At 56.9% G+C, this 26,925-nt stretch overlaps 6 protein-coding genes across 11 annotated transcripts in view; 4 read left to right on the forward strand and 2 right to left on the reverse strand.

The window, feature by feature from the left end:
* The window catches only part of PAXX (PAXX non-homologous end joining factor), a 291,630-nt gene that overhangs the window by 177,035 nt on the left and 87,670 nt on the right, over positions 1 to 26,925 (reverse strand). Inside the window, exon 7 of one of the 2 annotated variants that reach the window (XM_065737755.1) lies at positions 19,627 to 19,638. The exons of the other annotated variant lie outside the window; for it this stretch is intronic. The gene's annotated coding sequence lies outside the window, so the exon portion shown is untranslated. Of the gene's footprint in view, positions 1 to 19,626; positions 19,639 to 26,925 lie in introns of those variants that run through there. 2 annotated transcript variants of the gene reach the window in all.
* FBXW5 (F-box and WD repeat domain containing 5) lies at positions 1,813 to 12,757 on the reverse strand. Its single transcript, XM_065737718.1, has 8 exons — positions 12,550 to 12,757; positions 10,276 to 10,433; positions 9,528 to 9,702; positions 8,492 to 8,640; positions 6,703 to 7,189; positions 4,175 to 4,322; positions 3,029 to 3,241; positions 1,813 to 2,387 (listed from the first exon to the last, which is right to left on the reverse strand). The coding sequence occupies exons 1-8, from the start codon at positions 12,737 to 12,739 to the stop codon at positions 2,141 to 2,143; spliced, it is 1,767 nt and encodes a 588-aa protein (XP_065593790.1). The 5' UTR covers positions 12,740 to 12,757; the 3' UTR covers positions 1,813 to 2,140.
* C8G (complement C8 gamma chain) lies at positions 13,137 to 16,259 on the forward strand. 5 transcript variants are annotated; one of them, XM_065737749.1, is made up of 7 exons: positions 13,142 to 13,354; positions 13,957 to 14,096; positions 14,638 to 14,708; positions 14,953 to 15,060; positions 15,180 to 15,281; positions 15,525 to 15,563; positions 15,909 to 16,259. In XM_065737749.1, the coding sequence occupies exons 1-7, from the start codon at positions 13,223 to 13,225 to the stop codon at positions 15,920 to 15,922; spliced, it is 606 nt and encodes a 201-aa protein (XP_065593821.1). In that variant the 5' UTR covers positions 13,142 to 13,222; the 3' UTR covers positions 15,923 to 16,259. The 5 variants fall into 5 exon arrangements, 4 of the variants coding, with proteins under 4 accessions (XP_065593822.1, XP_065593821.1, XP_065593819.1 ...); XR_010622296.1 differs by lacking the exon at positions 15,909 to 16,259 and having other exon boundaries at positions 13,137 to 13,354; positions 14,921 to 15,060; XM_065737750.1 differs by lacking the exon at positions 14,638 to 14,708 and having other exon boundaries at positions 13,140 to 13,354; positions 14,921 to 15,060.
* LOC136049444 (lipocalin-like) lies at positions 18,247 to 20,320 on the forward strand. The gene is made up of 7 exons (XM_065737753.1): positions 18,247 to 18,457; positions 18,962 to 19,101; positions 19,221 to 19,297; positions 19,418 to 19,531; positions 19,684 to 19,785; positions 19,936 to 19,961; positions 20,199 to 20,320. The coding sequence occupies exons 1-6, from the start codon at positions 18,359 to 18,361 to the stop codon at positions 19,959 to 19,961; spliced, it is 558 nt and encodes a 185-aa protein (XP_065593825.1). The 5' UTR covers positions 18,247 to 18,358; the 3' UTR covers positions 20,199 to 20,320.
* On the forward strand, positions 20,523 to 24,049 carry LOC136049441 (lipocalin-15-like). The gene is made up of 7 exons (XM_065737751.1): positions 20,523 to 21,271; positions 21,846 to 21,985; positions 22,122 to 22,192; positions 22,398 to 22,511; positions 22,873 to 22,974; positions 23,088 to 23,329; positions 24,027 to 24,049. Exons 1-6 carry the CDS (start codon positions 21,089 to 21,091, stop codon positions 23,111 to 23,113), a joined length of 636 nt encoding a protein of 211 aa, XP_065593823.1. The 5' UTR covers positions 20,523 to 21,088; the 3' UTR covers positions 23,114 to 23,329; positions 24,027 to 24,049.
* LCNL1 (lipocalin like 1) lies at positions 24,248 to 26,331 on the forward strand. Its single transcript, XM_065737720.1, has 5 exons — positions 24,248 to 24,384; positions 24,612 to 24,751; positions 25,115 to 25,185; positions 25,668 to 25,778; positions 26,156 to 26,331. The coding sequence occupies exons 1-5, from the start codon at positions 24,298 to 24,300 to the stop codon at positions 26,314 to 26,316; spliced, it is 570 nt and encodes a 189-aa protein (XP_065593792.1). The 5' UTR covers positions 24,248 to 24,297; the 3' UTR covers positions 26,317 to 26,331.

The following is a 26,925-nucleotide window of genomic DNA, read 5'->3' on the forward strand; positions in this document are numbered from 1 at the left end:
CCTATTTGACCACAGCTGTGAGGGAACACCAGCCTCAGCCTGTCACTGTGAAGTAGTTTTTCCTTTGAGGATGGTGTGTGATGAAGACCTCTAATAAAAGCACTGGGAGGAGCTGCTGTGTTGTGTAACTCCAGGGAGGCTGTATGGCTGCGTGGAGCAGGACAGCAGCAGGGCTGTGCCGTGGGCTCCTGCTGCTGTGCTACAGCCCTCGTGCTCTGCTCCACACCCAGACCCGTAGCCATGGTCCCCAGGAGTGAGCCAGCCACCCAGCTCAGCTGCTTTACTGCTAAGGAAAGCCTAGCAGCAGGCAGGGCAAGGAAGGATGCCAAGAAGGCAGCACTGCCCAGATCCTGTCCTGCAGCCACTCCTGCAGTGGCTGCAGCACACAGAGCAGTATTATACTTCTGGCTTCAGTTTTGCTTCAGTAGAAAAAATAGTAATAGGAAAAACAAGCTTACATTGCCGAGATGCTTCAGCAGAGTATTTATTCAGTGCCATGGTGAAGAGCAAAACTTGGTACAAACATAAACCCTCAGTGCTTTGCTCACTACTACACCATGCCAATGGAGGAAAACAGGACTTGTGATCTTGAGACAGGAGGGAAGGTGGAGACTGTTCCTTTGATGTGTAAAGGGATTGAGTGCTGGGTTTAGAGCTTGTGTGCACACTCATATACACACACACACACACACAAAGGACTCCCTTGTTTCTAGAAGTCCTGTGGTAACAGAAAACCTGAGTACAGGGGTTTTGGATAAAGCCATGGACATCTGCTGGGGCAGAGCAAAAGAAGGGTGCAAAGCCCTCTTGCTGAGGGCTGTAGGAGCTGTTAAAGCCATCAGTGCATATTTCAACAGCAGCTGCTGCTTCCATGAAGTCTTGTTTGCAGCCTAAGGCTGTGAGTGGCACAGACACCTGCCCTGGTGCTCCTGAGCTGGGGGCCCAGCACCCAGCAGCAGGTGCAGCTTCTGGGATTGCTGCTGACGTGGGAGCTTCAGCCCCTGCTGTCTGGGCCAAGTGAAGATTAGGAGCTTAATTTTAGACTTTTTAACAGTTGGCTAACAGCTGGAGAGAGAAAAGCTTCAGGGACAAATACAGAGTAAACACTGAGTTCAAAAAGTGAGCCAGCTTCCCCCTTCAGAGGAGCCCTCAGAAGTGAAAGGAGGCTTATTCACACATCCCTTCAGACAGGAGGGCTGCACCTCCCCCTGTTCACAGAGAACATACCAAGAGAACCTAAAGTGCCACAACTTGAGTAGAATAGGAGGGAGGTGACCATGAGATTCATCATCACAGCTGACCCGTTGGAAGGGACAGCAGATCCCCTGGAATAAATATGTTACCAATGCCATAGCTTATTTAGATGCTAAAGAACAGAGGAAGACCACGGCAAAGCCAGGTCTGTGTTACCGCCAGGTCTGTGTTACCACCAGCTCTCCCCACTCTCCCATTTGTGAACTGATGGTATTATGACTTAGTTGTAAGAGAAGGCAATGGCAGAGCAGTCCTCCCCCTCCAGCTCCATCCCAGCACTGCCTCCACCACTGTATTTCAGTCCTCTGATCCTTCCTGCCCTCCCCTCTGTAGCCCAAACACTGTGTGGGGAGGCACTCAGCCCACTCAGCATCCAGACAAGTTGCCCATGGAGGCTTGGGACAAACAAACAATAGTAAAACTACTATATTAAAAGAGGAGTCCCACAGTGAGGCAGCACAGCACTGTACCGCTGCTTTTGCAGGTGCTCTGCAGCCAGTAGCTCTCAATGAAGTCAGCCACATCCCAGGCACACACAGTACAAGCCATAGAAGACGTGCCTCAGTCTGTTCTTAGAGACCGAAGCTCAGACAGAGAGAGCTGTGACAAAGTAGCGGCGTTTGTGATAAGCTGTGTGGAGGCCGCCCTGCACTGACCAGCTCGGGCTGCTGCCCACCAGACCCAGGAACAGGTCCTCAGCTCTTACGTTGTCTTTGAAGCAGACACTCCAAGGAGGAAGCCATTACCACTGCTGGGGTCCCTCCTAACTCTGCTGACGGGATTGGTGTGCCCAGAGCTCGTCTCCGTTGTGCAGGGCTCAAAGCTCTGCAAGCTCCAGAGGTGGCTGCAGTGAGGAAGCTGCAGGAGCAGGTAGGTGTACCTGGGTTCAGCTTTTCTGGTTCATGAGCCAGGAAAAGAGCAGTTTCCTGGGCCTGGGCTTCTTGGCCTGCTGGATTCGCACGGTGCGAGGGGAGCGCCACACCTTGATGGTCGCGTCATCGCTGGCTGTCAGGAGCAGCTCCTGCTCCACCGGGCTGAAGGCCACCGAGTTGACCACGTTGTCGTGCTGAAGCTTGGCCAGGCAGATGTTGTAGTGCCGATCCCAGATGTAGCCATGGCGATCTTCTGCCCCACTGCAGCAGACAAGACAGCGGTGAGGACATCAGCCAGGCAGTCCCAGCCATGTGCTCTGAGTGCCCTGGCACAGGCAGAGGCCCCACCTCCAACTGCAGTGCTGTCACCCACGGGCACTCACCCCAGGTGGGCAAATCCCCTCTGTGGCCCAGGCCCTGCTGCAGACACAGGTGGTTTCCAGAAGTGGAGCCTGAAATGAGGCCTCACAGCAGTAGCAAGAAAAGACCCTCAGAGCAGCATGAGCACACAGGCTGTGTGCCTGGACCTGCAGCCAGACTCACACTGCAGCCAGCCTTGTTCTGGGCTGCAGTGAGGCTGTCTGAGCCATCCCCACAGCTTGCCCTGTAACACCTGCTGCCTGCAGCCCTCAGGAAAGGCAACTGCCACCCACTAACAAACGTGTCACAGCCCCATATCTCCTCTTTCCTCACTGATTTCACAACAGGACCAGAGTGGACAGCCTCCAACAACACCCTCTGACTCAGTCACTGCTCCTCTCAAACCTCCCACTTACTGCTCTGCTCAAAGCAGCCTCCAGCTCTCAAACCAACCCTGCCTGCAGCACACCAGCCCACACTGCAATGCCCAAAGCCATCCTGTACCTGGGGCAGCATCCTGCCCACCCCCAGTGCCCACACACCTTGCCACAAAGTCCCTGCTGACATCCAGGAAGATGAAGAAGCACTCCTCGTTGGGTGTGTAGGCCCGATGCGCACGGAGGGCTCGTTTCACTTCCTTCATTGTCTTCAAGTCAAACACATGCAAATCGATCTCCTCAGCAATGGGGGGTGGCTGCATGGGGTCGGAGATGACGCAGTCCTGAGGCCAGGCACGGCTGTTCACATACAGGTATCTTGGGGAGGGGAACAGAGCACCTCACTGTTCATGGAGCCCCAGTGTAAAACCCTCTTCCCATTGCAGAGACAGGCAGGGCAGGGACCACGCAGTTACCCTGGTCCTTAGCAAGCCTGCAGCTCTGAAACACAGGACAGTGCTGAACTGCTCCCTGCCTCCATTGGAAAGGAAGGGGTTAGGGTTGGAGGGCCCTAGAGACTAGGTTAAGCCTCTTCTGTATCATTAAAATCAACACCAAAGACAGCAGCCTATCCCACTGCTTCAGGAATGAAAAGCATTGCTGGGGACAGCTCCTTCACTCCTCCAGGACTCTGAGCCTGACCTCTACACTGAACTGGGCTCAGCAGCACAGAGAGAAGAAAGGCTTCCGGACAGGACTGGGGGAGATGCTCAGATGTTCACCTCTCATCAGCACAGGATGTAAGGGAGCAAAGGTGGCCAGGGCAGGCTCCCTCCTCCAGGCAAACACAGGGCCCTCCTTCTGCCAGCAGCACTCCAGAGACTTGCAGCAAAGGTCTGAAACTGCTCCCAGCTCCAGAGAAAGGCAGCAAGGCCATGGGCAGCTGTGTTCTCCAGAAGGTGAAGTTTACTGCTAGCACTAGAGGAAGGACAAGTAACCACTGTTGTAGCAGCCATGTGCAGGTATGCAAATGGTCCCTGTGGATAACTCCAGCTGAAAGTGACTCAACTGCTTCCAAACTTCTGTCTTCTACCACTTCATGCAGCCAGTAAGTGGCAGCCACATGCCCTAACGCAGTGCCCCACCTCAGCCTGATGCAGAGAGGTCTGCCTTGGGACAGAAAGTCACTTCCTTGGGGCAGAAAGTCACTTCTCCTCCCATTCACTCCAAAGCCCCTACACAGGCAAACCCCCTGGTGCCTGAGGCCAGCAGACAGCAACCACCTTCCTCCCCTCACCATATCATACTCACCGGTGGTCAGGGGAGAGACCCATGCCAATGATGTGCCCATGGATGTCAATGACGTGATCCAGCGAGTCAAAGAACTCATCCGAGCGCCTCTCCTCCCCAAGCACTGGCCCAGCAGTTGTCATCTGATGAGGCAGGATCCTTTTAATCCCTTGGGAACAGAAAGGAGAATCAGGCCATCCATGGGCTGCTGCCACAGACAGCAGGGCCAATGAAAGCCCATAGGCTTTGAGAAGGGATTTCTGTCAGCACTGCTAAAAAAGGAGGACTGGCTCATTTCCAGCCAGGGTCTGAGAAGAGGACTGGCACACAGCTCCTGTCCCTGCAAGCTGCTTCCAGGCTCTCACTAGCAGTGCTTTGGGCCAGAACAGTGCCTGTAAGTGACACACTGGCACACTCAGCCCCAGTGGCCAGAAGTACACTGCCCAGCTGCTAACCCACCTGCTGCAGCCTCACCTGGCTGCAAGCTTTGGCAGCACAAAGGGGCTGTGCTGGCCCCAGAAGCTCTCTGCTTGCAAAAAGGCTTTCCCTGTGCAGCCTCAGGGCTGGCCCACCTCCTGCAGCACTCAACCTTGGGTTGCCCAGTAGGCCCAGACCACTTGGTATTTCCTCCTGCTGCTGTGACACACAGCTGGGGCGTCACTCTGGAAAGCTCTAGGCACAAAGGCTGAAACCAGGACCAGATTTGGTGGTTTGCAGCTTCCAAACTGCAGGCTGCAGGTCAAGCCCTCTCCTTTGAAAGGTCCAGACATGGGATACAATTACAGTGCCCTGTGATGGCCTCCTGGAGGGCACCCAAAGGCCTCAGCAGCTCTTAGGCACATGTGTACTCAGCGCCCTCCATGTGTCCAAGTGGGAAGATCCTGTCCTCCCACCCAAGGAACTATTGCTGCCACCTTTGACTTATCTCCCAATCCACACAGGAACGAGGCCAGGACCACCCCACACTGCATCTGCAGCCTGAGACACTTCATGTTGCTGCAGCTGAACCGGGCAGCCCAGGCCCTTCACTTCCCGCCCAACTTGCTGCTACCCTGAAGCTCCTTCTTCCCTCAGGTAGCACCAAGCTCCACACTCCAAACTCAGCTATACAACCCTGGCACACACAAACAACAGATCAGGTAGATTGCTTTCCACCAGCACAAGGGAGAGAGGAGCTCCAAGGGAACTCCTGCAGAAGTGCTTGTGTGCAGCAGATTGGGCAACAAAGCCATGATGCTCATAAGCAGGCCCTGCTGCACCAGGAGCACAGCTCCTAGCAGCTGCCAACAGGCAGCCCAGCAGCACCAGTTCCCAGGGACAGACAGCAGTCACACAGAAACTGGCTCAGCATATGCACTTTGGGCCAATGAAGCATTTGACAACAGCTCAGGGCTGGGCAAGGAGCTGAGACACTGAGGCCACACTGCTCCTGCTGGCAGCCGGGGACAAAAGCACAGAGCACTGCAGCTCTGCACAGCCCAGGCTGCACTCGTATCTTAGGTGTGCAAAGACCAAGTGGCTCTTCTCCAGGCAGTCTGCATGTCTGGAAACAGCCCTTTCCTGCCTTAATGCAGTGGTGCATGCCAGGAAGGTCAGAAGAGCCTGCAGCAGGAAAGAGGATGTACCAAAAGGAACAGAATTTGCGTGGCTTTAGAGAAATCTTCTTGTCCAGAGGCAGCTCTCCTTTCCTCCTCACATTTTTACTGATGTCTGGTCCTTTCCAACTAATATGTAGGCTGCCTTCAGGGGCTTTTAGAGAAGCAGCCAGACTATCTTCCCCTGCTCATCACTGCACTGATTTTCTACACCTTCATTCTCTTCTAGCTCCAGTGCCTCACCAAGTATGCCCCGAATGAGCATGCGAAGTTCTAACCTAGACAAAGGTGCCCAGCAGTGCCCATGCTTGGCCTGTGCTGCAGTGACAACCTCTTCTACTCCACCAAGAGCCAGCAAGCTGCTTCCAGCAGCTCACCACTGAGGCTGCCAATCCCCTCCTGCACCAGGCCAGATGTTCAGCTCTAACCACCCACATGCTGCAGACCAACAGGCTGGCTGGCACGAGGGCTCCATCCCTTGGGGCTGGGGCACTGCACAAGCAACACAATCATGAACTCCAAGCAGCTCAGGCTTGCCTTGTCCTGACAGCCTCTCCACCTTTACATGAATTATACTCTCCCACAAGCCCCTGTCAGGCCAACCACTGCCCTTCATATACTCCCACTTGTGCATGGCTTGTGGCTGATGTTAAGTCAGGAGCTAACTCTAGATCTCCTGCTTAGCCCTTGCCATGACATTCTTGTGTTGCCAAGCATTAAGCCTGGTAGCAACATAACCATGTGGCAAATGGCTGTAGGCAATCCACCTCCAGTTAGTGAAGGAGTCTCAAAAGCCTCTGGTCCTGTATGGAGAACCCAGCTTGAGCAAAACTGCAACTCACCACAAACAAGCAGCAAATAACACAGATCTTTTCCAGATTAATATCCAGAGTATAGCTGCAGCCTGCACCCCTAAGAAGGCTGATGTGCCCTGGAGCTCAACCACAGCCTTACCTATCTGGTGCGGAGAGTAGGTGAGGCACCCTGTGGTGAAAATTAAGTATTTTGTCTTGCTGTTGCTGTCTGCAGAAAGCAGATTCACCTCAGGTGGTTTAGTTCTGTTGCGTATGAACAGCTCAGCCACCTTGTTCTCCAGCTCAGCCTCGGTCATGGCAGGCCTCACGCATCTCCCCATGATACCATCAAAGAACTGCTGCAGCTCATCCTCTGCTGGCACGCCTCCGTCATCTGGCAATTCCTGTACTGCTGGCTCTGGAGTCTGCTTGGGCTTGGACTCCTCTTCTTCACTGTCACTGCCGAGATCAAAGACTGGGCAGGTGGAGGCGGAAGAGGCAGCCAGCTGCTCCTCATAGTCCAGGAGCAGGTCTGGGGAATCGTACCGGCTGCAGTCCGCCACCATCACAGTCCGGATAGTGCTGGCATTCAGATTCTGGATTTTGAACAGTCTCTTCACTACATTCACATTCTCAGACTCTATGCCCTGGAAGCGGAAAAGAGAAGTAAGCAGGAATCACTTCATCACAGTGCTGCTCCTTAAGCCTCCACACAGCCACTGCCCACGGCCTAAGTCCACGCAGAAGACTCCGGTGGCACACTGACCTCCTAGCACTGGACTGGCCCAAGAGGCCGGCCAGCTTCGTTATGCTCCCTTGAGATGGGTGCAGTGAGACAGAAAGTCAGGGCCAGGCTTTTGCAGAAAAAAGCCCTGGCTGGGAACACAAAAGCCAAGCAGTCTTGCTCTCACCTCCCCACCTGAGGTCATGAGCTGGCACTGCTTGTGGCATTAGGAGAAGTTCAGGAACAGGCCCCCGTGATAAACAGGTACAGTGCAAAGCACCATCCCTCCAGCCTACATGACGCAAAGGGAAAGGATCTCAGTGCTCCCCGCGTTTGTGTGTGTCCCTCAGCAGAATCAGCCTGATTGTCAGCTCTCAGAGACAAGTTGCAAGTCTCTCCCCACCTAACTGTTTTGACTGACTGCAGCCACACTTCATCATTGCCAACAAACCATGCAAGGTCCTTCCATTCCTCCTGGAGATGCACGAGTTAATCCTGCAGTTTCAGCTGCAGCACAAAGATGTAGTTATTGGAAGGGTCCCTGCTACCACAGGGAATTTCAACTAGAGATAGCATCAAAGGTTTGAGTCAAAAAGACACAAAACACCAGAATGTGCAGCTGTGACAACAGGACAGTGGCAAGACATGGAAAAGCAATGTGCCTGAGCAACACAAGTAGCAGACAACAAACAAGCAGCACAGAGGCCAGCACTTCATCTGTAGGTCTCCTCACAACAGCACCTGACCCACACATCTCAGCAGTGGCAGGCAGGACAGAACACAACCTCCCAGCCACCTCCAGGAACAACACAATGAGCTGCCAAGGGGGAGAATAGTCACTGCTCGGACACATGCCAGGCTGCAGCCATCCCAGGCCCACACTGAGCCCTCAGTAACCCTGCCATGGTTCATCTGCTCTCCTGTTCAGTAACGCTTGCTCTAGGGCACTGCACCCAACTCCTCATCCCAATTAATAAGGCAGGAAATAACAGAAGCAGAGGGTAGAATAAGGATACAGCAGTGAGTACCATAACACCAAGCATGGAGAAACTTCATGCCAGGGTTGCCTCAAGCTCCATATCCAGAAGGTGAGTCAGAGGAGATAAACAGGGCAGACAAGGGTCTGAGCCACTGCTTCCCTCTCATATCTCCTCCACAGCTTTTCCTCCCACGAGAACCAGCAGGAAGCTACACTGCCTGCAGAGCTGCAACAGAGGCACCTCACCTGAAAAGCGTTGTTCAGCCACAGCACAGAACAGGAGGTTATGCGCCCGATCCGATGTAGATTGCCAGATATCAAGTTGGTTTCATTCAGCCAACAGCCAAACACATCATAGGGTTTATTCCTCACCCTGGAGAGCAGTGTGAAGTTCTCTGGAAGGGAGGGGAAACAGGAGCATGAGGTGATGGCTCCAGACAAGGGCTCTGGAGAAACCATTGCAGAAGGAATGGGAAATGGAGTCAAGTCTCAGCCCACAGCAGGAGAGGCACTGACACAGCACCTTCACTGCAAGCAAAGCAGACACTGCCCAATCACCGACCAGCCTCAAGGCATGGCTGCAGTCACAGATTATTTCTCTCTTCTACAGAGGAAGTACATGCACCAGGGAAAACAAAATATAAGTGCAGACAGACAGAAATAGACCAGACAGCAACCTAGCTACATGGCCATGCTCCGAGCATGGCCCAAAGCAGATGCCCCAAGGACAAGAACAAGTCGAACACATACAGATCTCCACACAATCCCAGCCTCCCACTCTATGGGAGACCTTCTGAACAGGAGAGCTGTGCATTTAGCAGCACTCCTTGATTGCGGCACAGGGAGCAGTAGCACAGAGATGGCAAGAGACAGTGCAGTGGGATTCAGTGGGTTTCACATAAGTGCAGCAGAAAAGGTTGAGCTGGGCAGGGTGACTGCATCTCAAAGCCACATGAAACCTCGGGGCAGGACCAGCTCTGCTCGAGGCAGAAATGGTGGCTTCAGGACAGCTGGGAACACAGCTACCCTGCCCAGACTCTCACTTAGAGCTGAAATTAAATGAGAACATATATGCCACACAGTCAGGTGATGACATGAGTCATCCCTAAGGCTATCCAGAAGGCCTACCCAAAGAAACTGCAATCAGGAGCCCTTTGTGCAGACAGTGAAAGGAAGGACAAGCAGAGATCAAAGCCACAGCATAAAAAAGGGCAAGGGGCAAAAGAGACCTGGCTCCCACCACTTCTCAGAAAGGCTCAAGGAAAGCAAAGGCATAATTTACCCATGCTGATTACAGCAATCTCTCCTGATGAGGAGTTGTGAGGTCCCACAAAGACACCTGATACCAGAAGGAGGGAGTCATCGGAGTTGAACTGGGAGAACTGTGTGTAGCTCCAGTTGTATGGCCTCATGTTGGAGCTGTGCTGCAGGGAGATGTCCAGCTCATTGCTCCAGATCTACAGGCAGATGGACAAACAGATAGGAAGCTGCAAGAAGCACAAAGGCCATCCCACTTCACCTGTCCTGTCAGCACTCACCAGGCAAAGGAAAAAAATGTTACTGAAAACCTTATTTAAATACCTTCAAGACCCAGTTTCCCTGTCAACTCCACTGAGAGGGAACAGCTGCAGGTCTGGAGAGCAGCTAAACACTGCACTTCTCCAAACTTCTCCATCAGTTAGCATCACAGATGGATTTTTAAGCATGTTGACAGAGATTTCTCCCAAGACAACTACCCTTGCAAGACATTTTCTGCAGCAGATAATTACCATTGTTAGTCATAAAAAGGGACTAGCTTACACCTGGAAAGCAGCCAGAGCCATGTAGTCACCCCTACCAGCTTCAGATGGGCTGAAGCTGGAATTTGCAGCTCTCAAGGTTACATTTACAAAAGTCATTAGTTTTCAGCAGCTACTGACCAAGAGCCCAGAGCAACCTGGTCAAGCCTCGCTTTCCATAGGTTGCCTGAATGCTGCTCTCCCTATAAAATCAAAGCTGAAAGTTTTGTGCAGGGAACACTACCACCTTACCTTAACAGTACAGTCTTTGGAGCACGATGCAAACAAACAGCCAGAGTGAGAGAAGCTGAGGTGCAAAACCTGGTCATTGTGCTCCTTCAGGGCCTGCACTTCAATGCAAGGGATGGTGTCGTAGAGCCTCTGGAACTCATCATACCAGGATACAGCAGCTAGAACACAAGCAGGGACGCATGACAGGAATGCACGTGGGAAGGAAGTGACAGACCTGAGGTGAACACTGCAGCCACAGAATCAGCCTCAGTGCTGCCAGGAGCTCTGTTGTGGCCACAGTTCCTTCAGCTTCAGCTGTGTAAGCAGGGCTTTACATTTTTTTCAGTAGTTTTTCCAGATAGACACACAAAAAAATCTTTTCTTCCAATGAACACGCAACTTCTCACCATATAGCTACTTTCTAAGCCATTGCAGCCACTATAAGAAACATGCAGAGCACAGCTATTAGCTACCTAACAAAAACTGCTCATGACAAAATAGAAGTCAGAACTGGAACTCATGCTCCAGCACAATGCAAGCACATCTGTCGTGTAGTGAAAGAGAAGCAGCTCCTCAGGGTACCAGGCTCCACTCCGATTGTCTTGCCTCATAAAGAATTAAGAAGGTTCCAGAAGGGGTATGAGATCAGGAATAAGCATCTCCAAAAAGCAGGGGGAAACAGAAAAGAACTGGAGCTGGATATAAGGTGTCAAGGCAAATGACCACAGTAGGAAAGCCTGGAGTATGCTGACAGAACTCACACTGACTGCCAGAAAGAGATAAATAAAGAGGATTTTTAACAAAGTGCCTATAGAGTTGTTGTGGCAGCAAATCCCAAGGAAGTAAAGAGGATTAGACATTTATAAGGATAACTGCCAACTTTCCTAGTTACACTGAACAGGACAGAAGGTTTTCTGGAACTCGCTGTAGCATGGGAGGCACCCACCTGGCTTGCTGCCAAGGCATCCCTGCACTGCTCAGTGGGCAGAGTGCTTCAGCATTCCCCCTCAAAGCCCTTGGTTTCAGCCCACCTACCAGGGGAAACAGTCGGGATGGATCCCATCTGGCCAAACACTCACAACATTTCCCCTTACAGGGCTCCCTGGATGCTCAGACAGTGCTGCTCAGAGCTGACAGGGCATTCCCCAGCTCCTGGGACTGCCCACCTCCCCTGCCATCACCCCCAAGGACGATCCCTGCAGCCTGGGAAGTGCCATATCTGCTACTGAGCTACCCTGATCATCCACATCAACTCTGAAGAACAGGGCTGCCAGCTTACATTCAGGAGATATTAAATGAGCCTTCCCAAAGCACCTCAGATAAAACCCAAATATAACATCTTTAATCCAAAGGAGTGCTAAAGACTATGCAAGTGAAACCAAGCAGCCTGCTCTGTCACATCCACATCACTTTTCTTACTGGAAGCTCTTTTGTGCAGGTGTTTCCTGTGCAAAGGGTTTCCCACTGCTTGATCCTCCTTGCTTCTTCTCACCCTCCTGCAGCCATCACAGATCACAGCTAGTGAGCAGAAACCCAGTTCTGTGCCACAGTGGATGCTGGGAGCACCATGCACATCCCAGGGGACAGAACTGAGCACAGCCCTCCTGGGCCACTGTGTTTCTGCCTCCCAGAGACCCCCACTAGTGACAAGGGGCCCTGTCCCCCAGAAAAGCTCAGGGGACAGCACTGGGTTACCACTCTAGACAGGGCTCCGCATGCCTGTTTATCAACAAGAGAGCAGCAGACCAGCACGGGCTGCCCTCACAGAGGCTGCTGACAGCTCTCCTCAGGGAGGGCCATACAGGGTGCCCAAACAATGCTATTAATGGGTCATTTTCCTAATTCAGAGGGTAAGATTAAGTCTGACATGCCCCAACAAAGTGGGTCAGGCGCCGTATTAGCATTTGCCCTCTGTACAATTACACTGTTTCGCGCTCACCCACTGCAGAGCTCTCCCCCGTCATGCAGGCTGCAGCTGCTTGCCTACATCTTATGGAAATAGAGGCAGCAGCTAACGCGCACCTCCAGCCCTTCCCAGCGCAGACGAGAAAGGGGCAGAGCCCGGAGCAGGGCTGTAAGGCCCCGATCAGGAAAAGCCAGCAGCGATTACCATGGAATCCAGCCGGGCTGCGGCACGCCGTGATACCGCAGGGCCGGCGGGCACCCACGGAACGCTCCGGGAGGGAACGGAGAGCCGAAGCGCTTCGGCCCTCTGAGGACGACGCGGAGCGGCTCCCGAGCCCCCTGTGGGCACACCACGACGCAGCCGCGCCCGCGGAGCCCCGAGCGGCGCACCTGGGTGGCGGGGCACGTCCCGGGAGACGCGGTAGTAGCGGTAGAAGAGCTCCTTCCATAGGAACTCGTCGCGGGCCACGGCGCGCCACTGCCGGCACACGAGGCCCACCGCAAGCACGTCGGCGTGGTCCAGGTACAGGAAGATCTCGAAGAGCACGCTGTCCGGGAGCAGGGGCCCGCCCGCGGCCATCGTGTCATCGTGCCGCCGCACCGGCAGCTCGGGCCCGGCCCGGGAACGGCGCGCTCCCTGCCGCCGCCCCGCCCCGCCCCGCCCCGCACTTCCGGCTTCCTCCCTCCCACTTCCGCCTCGGCTCCACGGGCCGCTCTAGCCGCCCTCTCGGTGGTGCCGTTCCTCCGGGCCGCCGCTCCAGGCGCAGCGAGCCGAACGCAGCGCGATCGCTGTTGGTCGCCCCGCCCCTGTGGAACAAACCCTGCCCCGCGCGGTCAGTGCCTGCCCGTGGCTCCGTGGGACCGGGTCTCTCGGGCCGTGGGCCGTGGGTGCGTGCTGTGAGGGCGCCCTGCTGCCCCGCGGGGCGCTGAGCCCCCGCCGCTCACAGTGGGGGAGTCCCGCGGAGCTCCGGCTCGGCCCCCGGCCTCGTGCCCCTGACCTCGCGTGCCGTGACCCCGTGGCCGCGCGGCCGCTCCGTTTCCCGGCACGGGGCTCCGCTGCGCCATGGCCGCCCCTCGCGTCCTCCTGCTCCTCGCCCTGCTCCTCGCCGCACCGCGGGGACGGGGGCAGCGGTCGCCCGCCCCCCACAGCCCTCTCGAGACAGTGCTGACCGAGGGGAACCTCAGCCTCAGCGAGGTGAGGCCGGGCCAGGCACCCCCTGGCAGGGGCACCGCGGGTGGCAGCGGGGCTGCAGTACGGCCCCAGCGCTCCCCTTTCCGGGCCGGCCCCGCGCGTTCTCACGTGGCGCTGCGGTGTCTCAGCCCCGGGATCGCTCAGCTCCCGCGGATCCCGCAGCTCCGCCGCAGGCGCTGCCGCCCGGACCTCGGGGTACCTGCAGAGCTGCTCCACGGGGCCGCCACCCCGGCAGGAGCCCTGCCCCGACCTTGGTTCCCACTCCAGTCAGCAGCTTTAGGGCCGGCACAACGTTCCTTGTTCTGGGGTTGCAACTTAAGGAGGGTCTTGGGGCTCATGGGGAGCACTGCGGGGTCCCAAATGGGGCTGTGGGGCGGGGGCGAGACCGCGGTGTGCTCACAGTCGGTGTGTGCTGCGGGGCAGTGCCCTGGGCACCGCATAGTGCTGCTGCTCCCGAATGAGGGCCCGCGGCGAGCAGCACCCCCAGCACGGGGCCAGGCTACAGGCAGCAGTTCTGAGCGGGGTGCTCAGCACAGCGGAGTGGCAGCAGCCCTGGGGAGGGGTACCACAGGGCCTGGATGACGGTGCCCACTATCGCTGTGCAGCTGGTGGGAAGGTGGTTCCTGGTTGGCACGGCGTCCCGCTGCAGCTACCTGGCAGAGAACAGCCATCGGCTGGAGGCCACAGCAATGACGGTGGCTGCCCCGGATGGGCGGAGCCTGGTCATCAGCACCTTCAGGAGGCTGTGAGTGATGCTGGCTGCTGATGGGATGGGATGCTGCAAACAGGCTGGAGCAGGGCCAGCACCTGGCTGTGGGCTCAGAGTGGGGAGAGTTGCCCTAGAGCAGCACAAGAGGATCTCTGGAATGTGTTGTACTAGTAGCCTTTATCGTGGTGAACCCGGCACACTGAAAGCCACAGAGCTGCCATCACAGAGTGGACTCGGTGCCCAGGTGGGATGCAGGGCACTAAGTAGGTGTGTGGCTGCTCCAAAGCCATCTGCTCAGAGATTGCTTCCTGAGGGCCCCTGCAGCAGCAGCACAGCTGATGTCTGGCTGTCCGTGGATGGCTGTGGGATGACGCAGGTGTGTGGGGTGTCAGGAATAGGAGCTGCAAGAAGGGGTAGAGGTGGCTGGCACATGTTGCTTGGCCGTTATTGGGCATCCCTTACATCGCTGCTCAGTGGAGAAAGCCTCCTGGGACAACACATCCCATGTAAAAGCGGGAAGAGCAGGACTCAGGGCCAGCTTCAGCTTGCCCTGCACTGTGCTTCTCTCTCTGCACAGGGATGGGCAGTGCTGGGAGATCAGGCAGCGCTACGTCCCTGCAGGGGTCCACGGGCACTTCTCCGTGAGAGGTGAGCACAGGGCTAGGTGGGCACCATGGAGTGGGCCCCTCCTGCTCCCTTGGGGCTTTGGCACCAGTGTCTTCCCCTGGTGCCTCCCACTGTGCCACCTCTGGGATCTGACTGTGCCCCTGCGCTGAGTGCTGCCATTGGCAATGCCATGGGGATGTGTGTGCCCTTGGCACCCTGTCACACCCCTTGTGCCCTCTGTTGGTGACATGAAGCCCCAGGACAGTGCCCAGCTTGTCTCCCCCAGGCCATGGCTACAAGAGCAAGATGGAGGTGGTGGTGGGAGAGACAGACCCACACAGCTATGCCATCATCTACTACCAGGACAGCCAAGGCCTCTCTGTCAAGCTCTATGGTGGGTTGGCATGGAGCAGTGCATCCCTGTGCCCCACACCGTGCCCTACACCATGCCCACTGTGGGGAGCGAGGCTGGTGGCAGGGCTGTGAGGCTGTGATGGTGGCCTTCCTCCGCAGGCCGCCGCAGCCAGCTCAGCGACGCCATAGTGGACAAGTTTGAGCAGCGTGCCAGGGCCATGGGCCTCAGCGAGGACATGACCTACTACTTCCCCACATACGGTGGGTGCCACGCGGCTGCTGGGAGCAGGGGCAGCAGGAGGAGCCCAGCACTGGGTTGGGGTCTGGTACCAGCAGCGCAGGGAGGGGGGGCACATCCACGTGGATGTGGGCAGCCTGTGGCCTCCTGCCACATGCAACCCTGCCCCCATGCAGTGGTCTCCTGAGAGAAAAGGGATGTGCGGATGGGGCCTGGGGCTGGCATAGGGCACATGACCTCCTTGGGCCCTTTCTCTCATCTCACAGGGTTCTGCGACTCTGCGGACCATTTCCACATCCTTGATGGTGAGCATGGCCCCACGCTGCCATGGTCCTGCCCAGCACATGGCGGGGATTGCTGTGTGTCATTATGGGGCTGGCAGGTGGCAGAGCATGATTCAGCACAGCTACCAGCCTCTCCTTGGTGAAAGCAAGCCCTGTTTGTTCCCTGTGTGGGTCTAGCTGGGCTTACTGGTGTCTGTATTGGGAGAGGGTCTGGGGTGGGGCATCCTGGGATGGAGGCAACATGAGTATTCACAGAGATGGCTCCACCATTTGTTGTTGGTGCCTGAGGAAGCAGAGGTGAGTTCCAGCCCTGGCACTGGGCTCTGCCTCTGCCCTATCCCTTCAGAACTTCTCCTTCCCTTCCAGAAACGGAGCTATAGATGGAGGCTGTGTTGCCAGGATGTGCCCAGCACTGATCTCTCAACTGATACAGCTGCCCATGGACACAACCACGCAGGGACAAGCTGGGGCTTGGCCAGACTCTGCTGCTGCTCTGCGGTGCTGGATCACACTGTGGACTCCCGTGTTGCTCCAGCCAAATTGTATCACCCCACAGCTTCGTGCCCTTTGCCCCATGCCCTGCAGCAGCCAACGACACCCCAATAAACACAAGGAGAAGCTCTATGTCTAGGCAAGGCAGACTGCGCAGCAGCTTGCAGCAGTGTGGCGTGAGGAGCTTGCAGCACTCGGTGCCCTAGGACTGGGGGACTTGGGGGGGCACTGAGGACCTACAGGTCAGCTCTTCCTGCCAGGGACCCCAGGGGAGGAAAATGCAGCCTTGCAGCTATCTTGCTTCCTGTCCCCAGGGCAGGTAAAACAGCTGTGTCCCTGCCAGGGCTGTGGGGACCATGGTCTCCAAGAGGCTGTTGCTACTCAGGCCAGGCCCCCAACAGTGCCCAGCTGACAGGTGGGGGACATGCCTGGAGTCCTGTGTGCAGTCTGAGGGTTGACTCTAGACGCTCAGGGCACCCAGCAGCCTGACACATGTCCAACCTGGCAGGGCTGTTTTGGTTCTAACCTCACAGTACAGGCTGGAGTTGGAGGGGGACACCCTGAGAGGAGCCCCCAGCCGTTTCTGCTGATGCAGCTTCAGGCTGGAAAGCCCCCTCCCTGCGGTGCCCCCCCAGCAGGCTGGTCTGCAGCCCCTGGGGTGGGAGCAGCCCTCTGCCCCCAGCACCGACGTTTTGCAATCTTAGCGGAAACTGCTAACACATGTTGTTTATCAGGGGCTTATGTAAGGACCATCACATGACCTGTCCAAAGCCAGCTGCTGTCCTGCCCATGTGTGGGGCCGCCATTCTGGCCACGCTCACAGAGCTGCCTGCCGAGCCTGCTGCCTTGGAGTCAGGGCACTAAAGGGCCCCGGGCCACCCAGTAAAGCTTGCTTCACCCAGCTTGGTGCTGCTCCCCAGAAGTGGCAACATCAAGGTGGAGACATGGCATGGTGATGGCAGCCCAGCCTGCAACCATCTGGCATCAATCCCTGTGCACCCCCTGTGCTCCTCAGTGTCTGTGCCGGGCATGCAAGGTGCTGCATGCCTCCATTTCCCAATGGAGAGAGCTCATCCCAGAATCCTGCACCCCGAGGGGCCCATGGTGTGCACCCACACAGACCAAGGGTGGGCTCAGCCCTGGGCTGAGAGTGGCACACAGGGGCCCAGGGTGCTCTCATGAAGCTCGGTCTTGCGCAGCTCAGCTTTTGTTTTGTTTTAATAAATCCGCAGCAGCAGGGCCAGCCCAGCCCCCAGCACATGTTGTGCAGCCCAGGCTTGGCTCGCAGCTGGATGTGGAGAAGGGAATGTACTCAGGCGGCCGGGCAGGGTGGGCTGCCGAGAGGAAAAAAACAGCTGCTATAAAAACATGCTCCTTATGTAAAGAACCTTGGCAGGGCTGTGCCACAGGGAGAGCTGCAGGCTGGCAGCAGGCACCTGCCAGAGCCATGGCTCTGGGGCAGCACGACCTGCCTGGTGCTCTGTTCCGTGCAGTCCTGCCCAGCCCCACAGAGTCACCACTGTCAGCAGTGATCACCCCCAACCCTCACCCTGCTGCAGCCCCAAGCCAACAGGGACAACTGCTCCTGGAGAAGGGTGCAGGGTAACACAGGGGGTCTGTCTGACTGCGTGCTGTTGGCTGGGAGCTGGCTGTCAAGGTTGCACACTACCCCCAGCTCTCCATCAGGGCGCTCTGGAGCTGCTTACCGTGGTAGGACACTGAGATGCTGCTTCAGGTGACACAGGGACTGCAGTCAGCTCAAGGCAGGGAGTTCCTATGGGTGTACCCAGAGGTGCCCATACGTCCCATGGATCAGATCAAGAGCTGGCAGGCACTTGGTGCTGTGCTTGGGCCCCTTTCTGGGTCTGAATGAGGTTTTTCTGCAAGGCAGGGGTAGGCAGAAAGATCTGACCCCTGTTTCTGTCCCCCTGGTGTCCCCAGGCTCTGCCCATGGCAGCCTCTCTTCCTCTAGTCCCTGTGCTGTGCAGTCCTGGGGCACAGATAGCCAGCAAACTGGCTTACAGCTGTGTTTGTGCTGCAGAGCATTTTGGCACCCCGAGGCAAACATGTAATATCAACAGGAAGGAAAAATTCGCAGGTTCCCAGCCTGCCCTTTGGATTCAGCTCTCTCCCCTGTTTCTGCTTGCATAATGGAACGGGGGGGGGGGGGGGGGGGGGGGGGAGGGGGAGACAGGGCTGGCCTGCCCGCCTCACCAGCCCCCTGGGGCCGCTGCGCTGCCTGTCCATAAATAGGGGCTCAGTGATGTGTCCAGCACTGCCTGCAGCTCCTGCTCAGCTCGGCTCAGCTCAGCTCATCTGGGAACATGCAAGCCACGCTGATCAGCATCCTGGGGCTGGCCCTGCTCAGGGCTCTGCACGCTCAGAACAGCATTCCTGTGCAAGCTGACTTCCAGCAGGACAAGGTGATCCAGCCTGGCCAGCTTTGCTGCATGGGGCTGGGGCATGTGGGGTGCTCATCTTCCCCAAAAATGTGCAAGGGGGGTACTGGTGGACTGAGGACCATACTGTCCTGGGCAGAGGGAGGAGGGGGCACCTGCTGCATCCTTAGCTCAGCACTGGAGTCTCACCAAGCTGGGTCTGCACTGCTGGGTCCTAAAAGGAGCCCCCTGAGGGGTCTGGGTGGCACAGCTGTCTCAAAAAAGTGACGGGAAAGGGGGCACGTCCATGCTAGCCCCAACCCAGGCTGGACCATAGTCTTGGCTGCTATCTGCTGCAGAGTCTTGGCCCCTTCCGTGTGCCGTGAATGGATACAAATGGCACTTCTGCTCTGGATAGCTGTCCTCTCAAGAGGGCTGGGGGCAGTGGCATGGGCAGCAAGGTGCTCGGTTAGCCAGGACTCTGCCAGCCCTAAGAGCTGCAGCACGGCACAGCCCTCCTGCCCAGTGGTGAGCAGAGGTTGTGTGCAGCTTGCAGGGAGATGGTACAGCATCGGCCTGGCCTCCAACTCCAACTGGTTCAAGGACAAGAAGCACCTAATGAAGATGTGTACTACAGACATCGCTGTCACTGCAGACGGCAACATGGAAGTCACCTCCACCTACCCCAAGTACGGGTGATGGGGGGCTGCAGGGGCATAACGCAGTACTGGGGGCTGCCAGGAGGGCACTGGGGGTGCTGAGCTCCACCTCCCTGCAGCCCTGCTGACAGCCCTGTGCTGCTCTGCAGGGGTGATCAGTGTGAGAAGAGGAACAGCCTGTATATCCGGACAGAGCAGCCTGGGCGGTTCAGCTACACCAGCCCACGTGAGCCTCTGGGCCCTGGTCCCAGCCCTGGTCCCCCTGTCCCAGCCTGCGACATGGCCCTTGGGGGTGGGGGGACAGGGCTCAGCACTGGGTTGAGCCGTGCTCCCTCCATCCCCACAGGCTGGGGCAGCAACCATGACATCCGTGTGGTGGAGACCAACTATGATGAGTATGCCCTGGTGGCCACCCAGATCTCCAAGAGCACCGGCTCCTCCAGCATGGTGCTGCTCTACAGTACGTCCCTGCACCGGACCCCTGATGCTGGGACCTCCAGGCTTTCCTCAGAGAGGATCTGTCCTGAAGGAGGGGGTGATGGGACAGCACCTCCACACTGGGTCCCCCTCCCCAAGCTCCACAGGGCTGCCCTCATCCTGCTCTCTCCACAGGCCGCACCAAGGAGCTTGCACCCCAGCGCCTGGAGAGGTTCATGCAGTTCTCACGGGAGCAGGGTCTGAAGGACGAGGAGATCCTCATCCTGCCCCAGACAGGTAAAGGTGGGCAGCCGACAGTGGCCCCTGGCTGGGGTCAGCCCATAGGGATGGAGGGAGGAGGTCGGGGCCCTTGGAGGGTTGCACCAGGTCCTGGGGCAGCAGTGCCCCTACTCATGATGAAGCTGATCTCTGCTTTTCTTTCTGCAGACAAGTGCATGGCAGATGCTGCCTAGGTGAGTCCTGCCCTCGCTGGGGTCTGTGGGGTGCCCAGCACTGCCCTCACCCTGCAGAGCCCTGGTACCGTAAGACCATGGGACTGCTCAGCTCTCAATGGGGCATCACCCATCTCCCTTTGGGGTACCCCCAACCCATCCCCATGAGGTGATCCCGCATGGGAGGTGTGGGGCTGGCAGAGATACTGTCACCCTCCCCCCCCATCTCAGCACTCATCTCCCCTCTCTCCCATGCAGGCTGCTACTGGATAGAGCCCCAAGAGCACCATGAGCCAACAGCCACCCCATCCCGACCCGTGCCACGTCTACCTTTGCTTCCTGGCTTTGCACCCTGCATCTCTGGGTCTTTATTAAGGGTCCTTATTAAAGCCCATATAAACCACTGTTTCCCTGCTCATGTCTGTTGGGTTGTTGTGGGGTGGGGGTCCAGTGGGCCTTCTTGGGGTCCTGCTTAGTTGAGGCTGGGAGGCACTGCGGTGCAGGGGATGTGATGGCTTTGTACCTTTGCTCACACAGTGCTGCTTGCCATGATACATGCTCCATCTGGGACAAAGGGGTCCCAGGGCTGAGAAGGGCTCAGGCCAGCAGTGGGGATCAGCTCCTATCTGCCACCTTGGTCACGCCAGCCTCCTTGCCTCAGTTTCCTCTCTGGAGAGTAAGCTGGCTGCATGGGCATGTGGCAGTGAGTGATCACAGAAAGGATCTCCAAAACCACAAACCAGAGCAATGGCGCTGAGCATCAGATGTCAGGCATCCCCAACCACTCCAGTGTTCCCTATGCCACGACCCTGAGTCTTGTCCTGGAGCAGGGTCTGCGACCAGGGACACCAAGCTGCAACTTAACCCCAGACTTAAGCCCCATCCCACTGCTCTCTCCATCCCAGCACAGCTGGATCCTGGAAGGGAAGCCAGGGGACACCTTTGCATCCATGGCACTTACCCTTGTCCCACTTTGGCACAGGCAGATCCAGTCCCCAACACACTCCACGCTGGGTCTCACACAATGCTGCATTCATTTGGGACAGAGCAATTAGACTGGGAAGGGGCCAAAACTGTCACCTAACACGGGGACAACTTATCGCTGCTCTTGTGTAACCTGTTGCATAAAGTGGGGTGGGCGGGGGGTGATGCCAGCAGTAGGGGCTATAAAGGTTGGTGCAGGAACAGGCAGCACCGCACAGCCTCTCCTGCAGCATCCAGAACCTGAAGCAAGGATGACAGCGGTGCTGCCGAGCCTGGTGCTGACCCTGCTCTGCCTACTGCGGGCAGGGGCTGAGGTCCCTGTGCAGCTGGACTTTGACACCAAGAAGGTAATGGCATAGGGTACCAGCCTGCCTGGGCTGGGGCAGGATGGCAATGCTGCATCCCCAGGCACCCGCTGGTCTCAGCTCCCAGTCTGCTCCAGAGCCTCTGCTGTGAGGCCATAGGTACCTGTGCACAACCAGACCAGTGCTGGGCTGCTGGGCTGGTCCTGCTGCAGGGATACAGTGCCCTGGGGTTATGGTGGCCCTGAGAATGCAGAGCTGCCTCAGGGAATATGGGCTGGATGCCATGCCCACCTCTGTGGCAAAGGACAGGAGTGCTCTGTGTGCTGGTCTCCAAGCTAGGTTTAGCTGGTCCCTCGAGCAGGAGGCAGGTTCTGCAGAGAATGGCAGGTCCCCCTGGCGGGTGGCAGGTTTCTGCAATGGGCTGGAAGGTCCCCCAGGGCAGGTGGCAGGTCACTAAGGTACATGATAGGTCCCTGTGATGGGATGGCAAGTCTTTAAGGCAGCTGATAGGTCCCTTACCAAAAACTGACAGGGCCCCACGGTGGGTATAGGCCCCCCTGGCAGGTGGTAGCTCCCCAGATTTTCCCCAAACCCTGGCAGTGATGGCTCGCTGCAGTTTGCAGGGATGTGGCACGTCATGGCTGCTGTTTCCAACTGCTCTGTGTTCCTGAGCATGAAGGACAAGATGACATCATCTGTCACCACCATCGGCTTCACACCAGAGGGACACATGTCCATGGAAGCTGTCTTACCGCTGTGAGTCCCGTTGAAGTGGTGCCCCCTGGGCAGGGCACTGCCCAAGCTGTGGGCTGCATGGCCCTGCATGTCTCGCTGCCCAGCGTGCTGCCCACTAGTCCCAACCTCATTTCCTGTTTCAATTTTCCCCTTCCAGACCAGAAGAATGCAAAAAGATTACAATGCTGTTCCGTCGTGGTGGGCAGGCAGGGCACTACATCGGCACAGGTACGCATGGGCAACAGGGCTCTGTAGTGCAGGGTGGGCAGTACCTGTCCCACTGCACCCGGGAGCAGCAGGAGGTGGGTGGGCTCTTCTGCCTCCACTGGTGATTGCACACAGCTGCTGGCTCTGCGGGGCACCGCCCTTCCCAGACCCTGATGGGCACATTTGCATCTGGAGCCTGACTGGGCACTCTCTGGGATTCTTTTAGAAAAGGGAGAGAAGAGGGATCTGCGTGTGATGGACACAGACTACAAGCACTACGCCATAATATACTCCCGGCAGGAAGGCAGCCAGGAGCCCAGCACCATGCTGCAGCTCTACAGTAGGTAGAGTGGCTCCCCCACTGCCACTCAGGGTCACTGTGTCAGTACCCAACGCACCAGTACCTACCCATGTCCAGGGAACAAAATGTGACATTGGCAATACCCCCAATTTACACCATTTTGAACTAAATACCCACCTGCAGCATGCCACACCAGAGCTGCTGGAGCTGCATGGGGTGTGCACAGCCCCCTCAGAGTGGGTCCCCATCCTCTGTTGCCCAGGGATGTCTGGTGGCCATCCTGTACCTTATCCCCTACTGTTCTGCCCATCCCTGGGGTTCCACTGTGGGACACCCCCCTGGTGCAGTGGTGGCTTTAGGGCCCAATGCTCACAGCCCCCACTTTGGTCTCCACCTGCAGCAAGGAATCAGGACATGAGCCCACATGTCCTACAGAAGTTCAAGAAGCTCTTCCACTCCATGGGCCTGACTGAAGACATGCTGGCTGTGCTGCCTCACTCAGGTAAGTGCCAGGAGGAAGGTGGCACTCATGTCCCCTCTGTGGGGGGGGTGCTCTGCAGGGACACAAGGCTCGTGGTGTGGGTCTATGCTCGTCCCTATCCTCTCACTGAACAGATTGGTGCACCAAGACTCACAGTTGAGCGCAGGCTGAGCAAGGATGCACAGCCCCCCTGAGTGCCTACTGATCCTTGTCCATCTGTCCATCAGTCTGTCCTGCCTTCCTGCAGCCGAGGGGCTGACACAGGGCTGTGTGTCCCCAGGACCTGGCTCCAAGCCCACTCTGTGCTGCCCCTTCCCACCCCTTCCAGTCCTGCTGCTCCATGCTGGGAGCACACCTCTCCCCTTGAAATAAACAGGTGCAGAAGCTGCCTCTGAGTTCAGTGCTTTTGTTGTCAGGGCTGGGGCTGCTGTTAGCAGCCATGCGTGGGACCCATCCCCCCAACACCACAGGGCAGCCAGGGACTTCCTTTGCTGAGAGGTTTGCAGAGCCCGTCCAGTATGTGGGGCCCAGATGGGCAGAGCAGGCAGCCAGCAGTTCCCAGGACACCTAGCTCCATGCTCTTGGGGACAGGACTGCCCCATGTCTACCCAGGCCCCCCACATCTACCTGCCACCCGTCACCACATCTTGCCAGCTGGCAAAGAGCTGTGGGGGCAGTAGGGCCGTGCCCCCATCCACTCTGCATGCCTTAGCAAGCGGTGGCTGAGGAAGGGGGGGTCCCTCAGTACACACCTGGCTGTGGGGTTTGTGAGGATGCAAAATGAGCTCTTTGGAACCTTGCAGCCCTCAGGAGCAAGGGCAGAGAGGCAGTTTGCCCCGGCCAGGAGGGCACATGTGGCAGCAGCACACTGGCACCCTGCATCAGCATCCAGGCATGGGGTGATGGCGGAGCAGCCTCGGGGCAGGTGCCAGTCACTGCTGTGCCGGGGCTGCCCCTGGACGCAGTGCTGGGAATGACCTCCCTGCTTCTTCAGTCAGTTCTCAGACGGGAAACAAGAAGTACCTTTGTTCTTTCACAAGAGACTTAAACAACAAGAAATTCTTCATTTTCAGCTGTGGTGCAATAGTGGTCCTTCAGCCCCACTACTCAGACCCTTCCTCAGGGCTTGCAACACTTTCCTCTTCCCGTAAGCCTGTTTACCCTGGGATGGTTTCAGCTCCCACAGCAGCACCTCGCCCCACGCCAACAATAGCAGTGCTCTCCGTGCGGCACAGCACGCAGCGTGGGGGCATGGCGGGGGGAGAGGGGGGGGGGCACAGCCCTATAAAGCCAACAGCACCGGGACTGCTTCCCATCCTGCGGTGACGCCGGAGGCTGCACGAGATGAGGACGCTGGCACTGAGCCTGGGGCTGGCCCTGCTCTGCTTGCTGCATGCAGAGGCTGCAGCCACAGGGCCGGACAGGAACGAGGTGACCTGCAGAACACTGGGGAAGGGATCATGGGCTCTGCTTACTGAGGTGGGGGTGGGAGGACCTTTTGGTGGCTGGGGATGCTACAGCCAACACTGCAAGCACTGCATATCCAGCCCCAGCACAGTGATGCAGCACGGGTTTAGGTGCCTGGATGGGATGCAGGTGCCCAGAAAGGGACATGTCGTGCCAGGTCCTCCGGGCTCACAGCCTGTCTCCACTGCCAGATTGCAGGGAAATGGTATGTTGTTGCTCTGGCCTCCAACACCGAGTTCTTCCTGCGTGAGAAGGGCAAGATGAAGATGGCAATGGCCAGAATCTCTTTCCTGGGTGAAGATGAGTTGAAGGTCTCCTATGCTGTCCCCAGGTAAGTGCTTTTCTCCCTGGGCTTCTGTCAGTGGCTGTCCACCCAGGTGCCCCTACCCAGTACACCCACAGACCTGGAGACAGACTGAGTCTGGGGACCAGCTGTCAGCAGCTGATGGTCTCCTCTGCTGCCCCCATATAAGTGCCAGGTGCTATTCTCCCTGTCCTGCTCTGGCACCCATTGCTGCATGAGTGGCAGCTCTCCCCAGGACATACCATCCTTTATCAGCACCTCATATGTTGGAGGTGTGACCCTAACTCCAGAGCTTGTGTCCTGGGGTGGGGAACATCACCCCAGCAGGGACAAAAACAGGTGGCTCTGAGCACACCTCAAGGATACGTGACAGAGATGCTTGCCTTGCAGACCAGGGGGGTGCAGGAAATGGGAGACAACCTTCAAGAAGACCAGTGATGATGGTGAAGTCTACTACTCAGGTGAGTGGGGACAAGTCATGGGCAGAGTCAGGGGCACACTGCTGGTTCCAACCACCACACCACTCCATGACAGGGCCATGCCCCACCAGCACTGACTCCTTCTGGGAAGCTGCTTACAGGAGGTCAGCCACACACCACATGAGTCTAAGTGTGAGCAAAGCAGAGTTGTTCTGCAACAGGGACGTAACAGCAGTGCTTTCCCCCATCCCCCACCCAAGTGCTGGTCCCCAAATTGTCCAGGCTGCTCTACTGCTTATGGTGGCCACCCCCAGACCCTCCTGCACTCAGGGTCCCGGTTGCTCTACTGTGGGTTCTTCCAGGCTTTTGGAGGACCTTTACCAAGAGGGAAAGCCAAGAAGGGGGATGCAGCAGAAATATGGGCTGGATGGATCAAGGAATGGGCATTCACACTCTTATAGTCCTCTTGCAACATGGGAACTCTCAGGGGCAAATTTTTCACTTTGCTCCATACCCTTTTTCAGAGGAAGCCAAGAAAAAGGTGGAGGTGCTGGACACTGACTACAAGAGCTATGCAGTAATCTTTGCAACTAGGATGAAGGACGGGAAGACCTTGCACATGATAAGGCTCTACAGTACGTGGCCAAGCACAGGCTGTGGGAATGAGGAGCAAAGGGAGGGGGGGGAATGTGGAGACACCTTGTGCTGCAACTGCCCATTTGCCAGTTCTGGTTTAGGAGGCATATTGTGCTGTTGCATGGTCCCCCAAGGCAGTGGGAGGTGGAAGGAGCAGCAGTTTGGGGATGGGTCTCAGGTTTCTGTACTGTGCCAGATATCCATGGCCTTGGTAAGTCATTTCGTGAAAAGGAGCTAAGAGCTAATGTTCCTGCTGCAAGGAGAGGTCAGAAAGGGTGGGAATGGGATCCAAGAGACACTGTGCTGCCCAGGGACACTGGTGCCAGGGCATCATCTGTCCCACCCAGACGGCAGCTAACTCCTTCCTTATCTTCAGGCAGAAGCCGTGAGGTGAGCCCTGAAGCTGTGGCGATCTTCAGGAAGCTTGCTAGGGAGCAGAACTACACTGATGAGATGATCACCATACTTCCCAGCCAGGGTGAGTGTGGCCAAGCACTATGTTCAGAGCCACCAGGCTGGCTCAGTCCTAAAGGGTAGCCTGAGCAGGCTGGCAGGGACTGGTTACTGGTGTGGGCAGCCAGGAGGTGATGAGGGGCTTGGCACACTGTGACTTCTGTCTTGCTCACGTTCCTGGGTTGTCTGCCTCCAGCTGTGGGTGCACAATGGGACTGACAGGACCACAGCCCTTCACTCAGCTTTTCTCTTTATTTTCACAGAGGAATGCAGCGTCGATGAAGTGTAGGTGAGTTGCTGCAGTGCAATGCAGTATTTGCAGTATATCCTCACCTGGAAATATCCCCCTTGGTACCCTAACATGAGGCCACTATGGGTTCTTCAAATTACTGTGGGGGCTGAGTTTTTTGAAGATGTGCTGGAGCATGCCTCCAGGTAGGATGGTTTCTTTTGGAGCTTCCCTGCAGTGGGGAGCACAGGGCTGCGATGGAGATGCAGCTGATGGTGGGCAGTAACACCTCAACCAAAACCTGCTCAGAGGAAAAATGGCTGATGAGTTCATCCAGTGGCAAGGGCCAGGTCATTGGCAGTAATCTTTGCAACTAGGGTCAAGAATGGGAAGACCTTGCACATGATGAGGCTCTACAGTGCATGGTCAAGCTCAGGATGTGGGCACAAGGGACAAGGGGAGGA

The sequence above is a fragment of the Cyrtonyx montezumae genome, unplaced genomic scaffold (assembly GCF_038088225.1).
Source record: "Cyrtonyx montezumae isolate F1298 unplaced genomic scaffold, pur_monq_1.0 scaffold_20, whole genome shotgun sequence".
Classification (NCBI taxonomy): domain Eukaryota; kingdom Metazoa; phylum Chordata; class Aves; order Galliformes; family Odontophoridae; genus Cyrtonyx; species Cyrtonyx montezumae.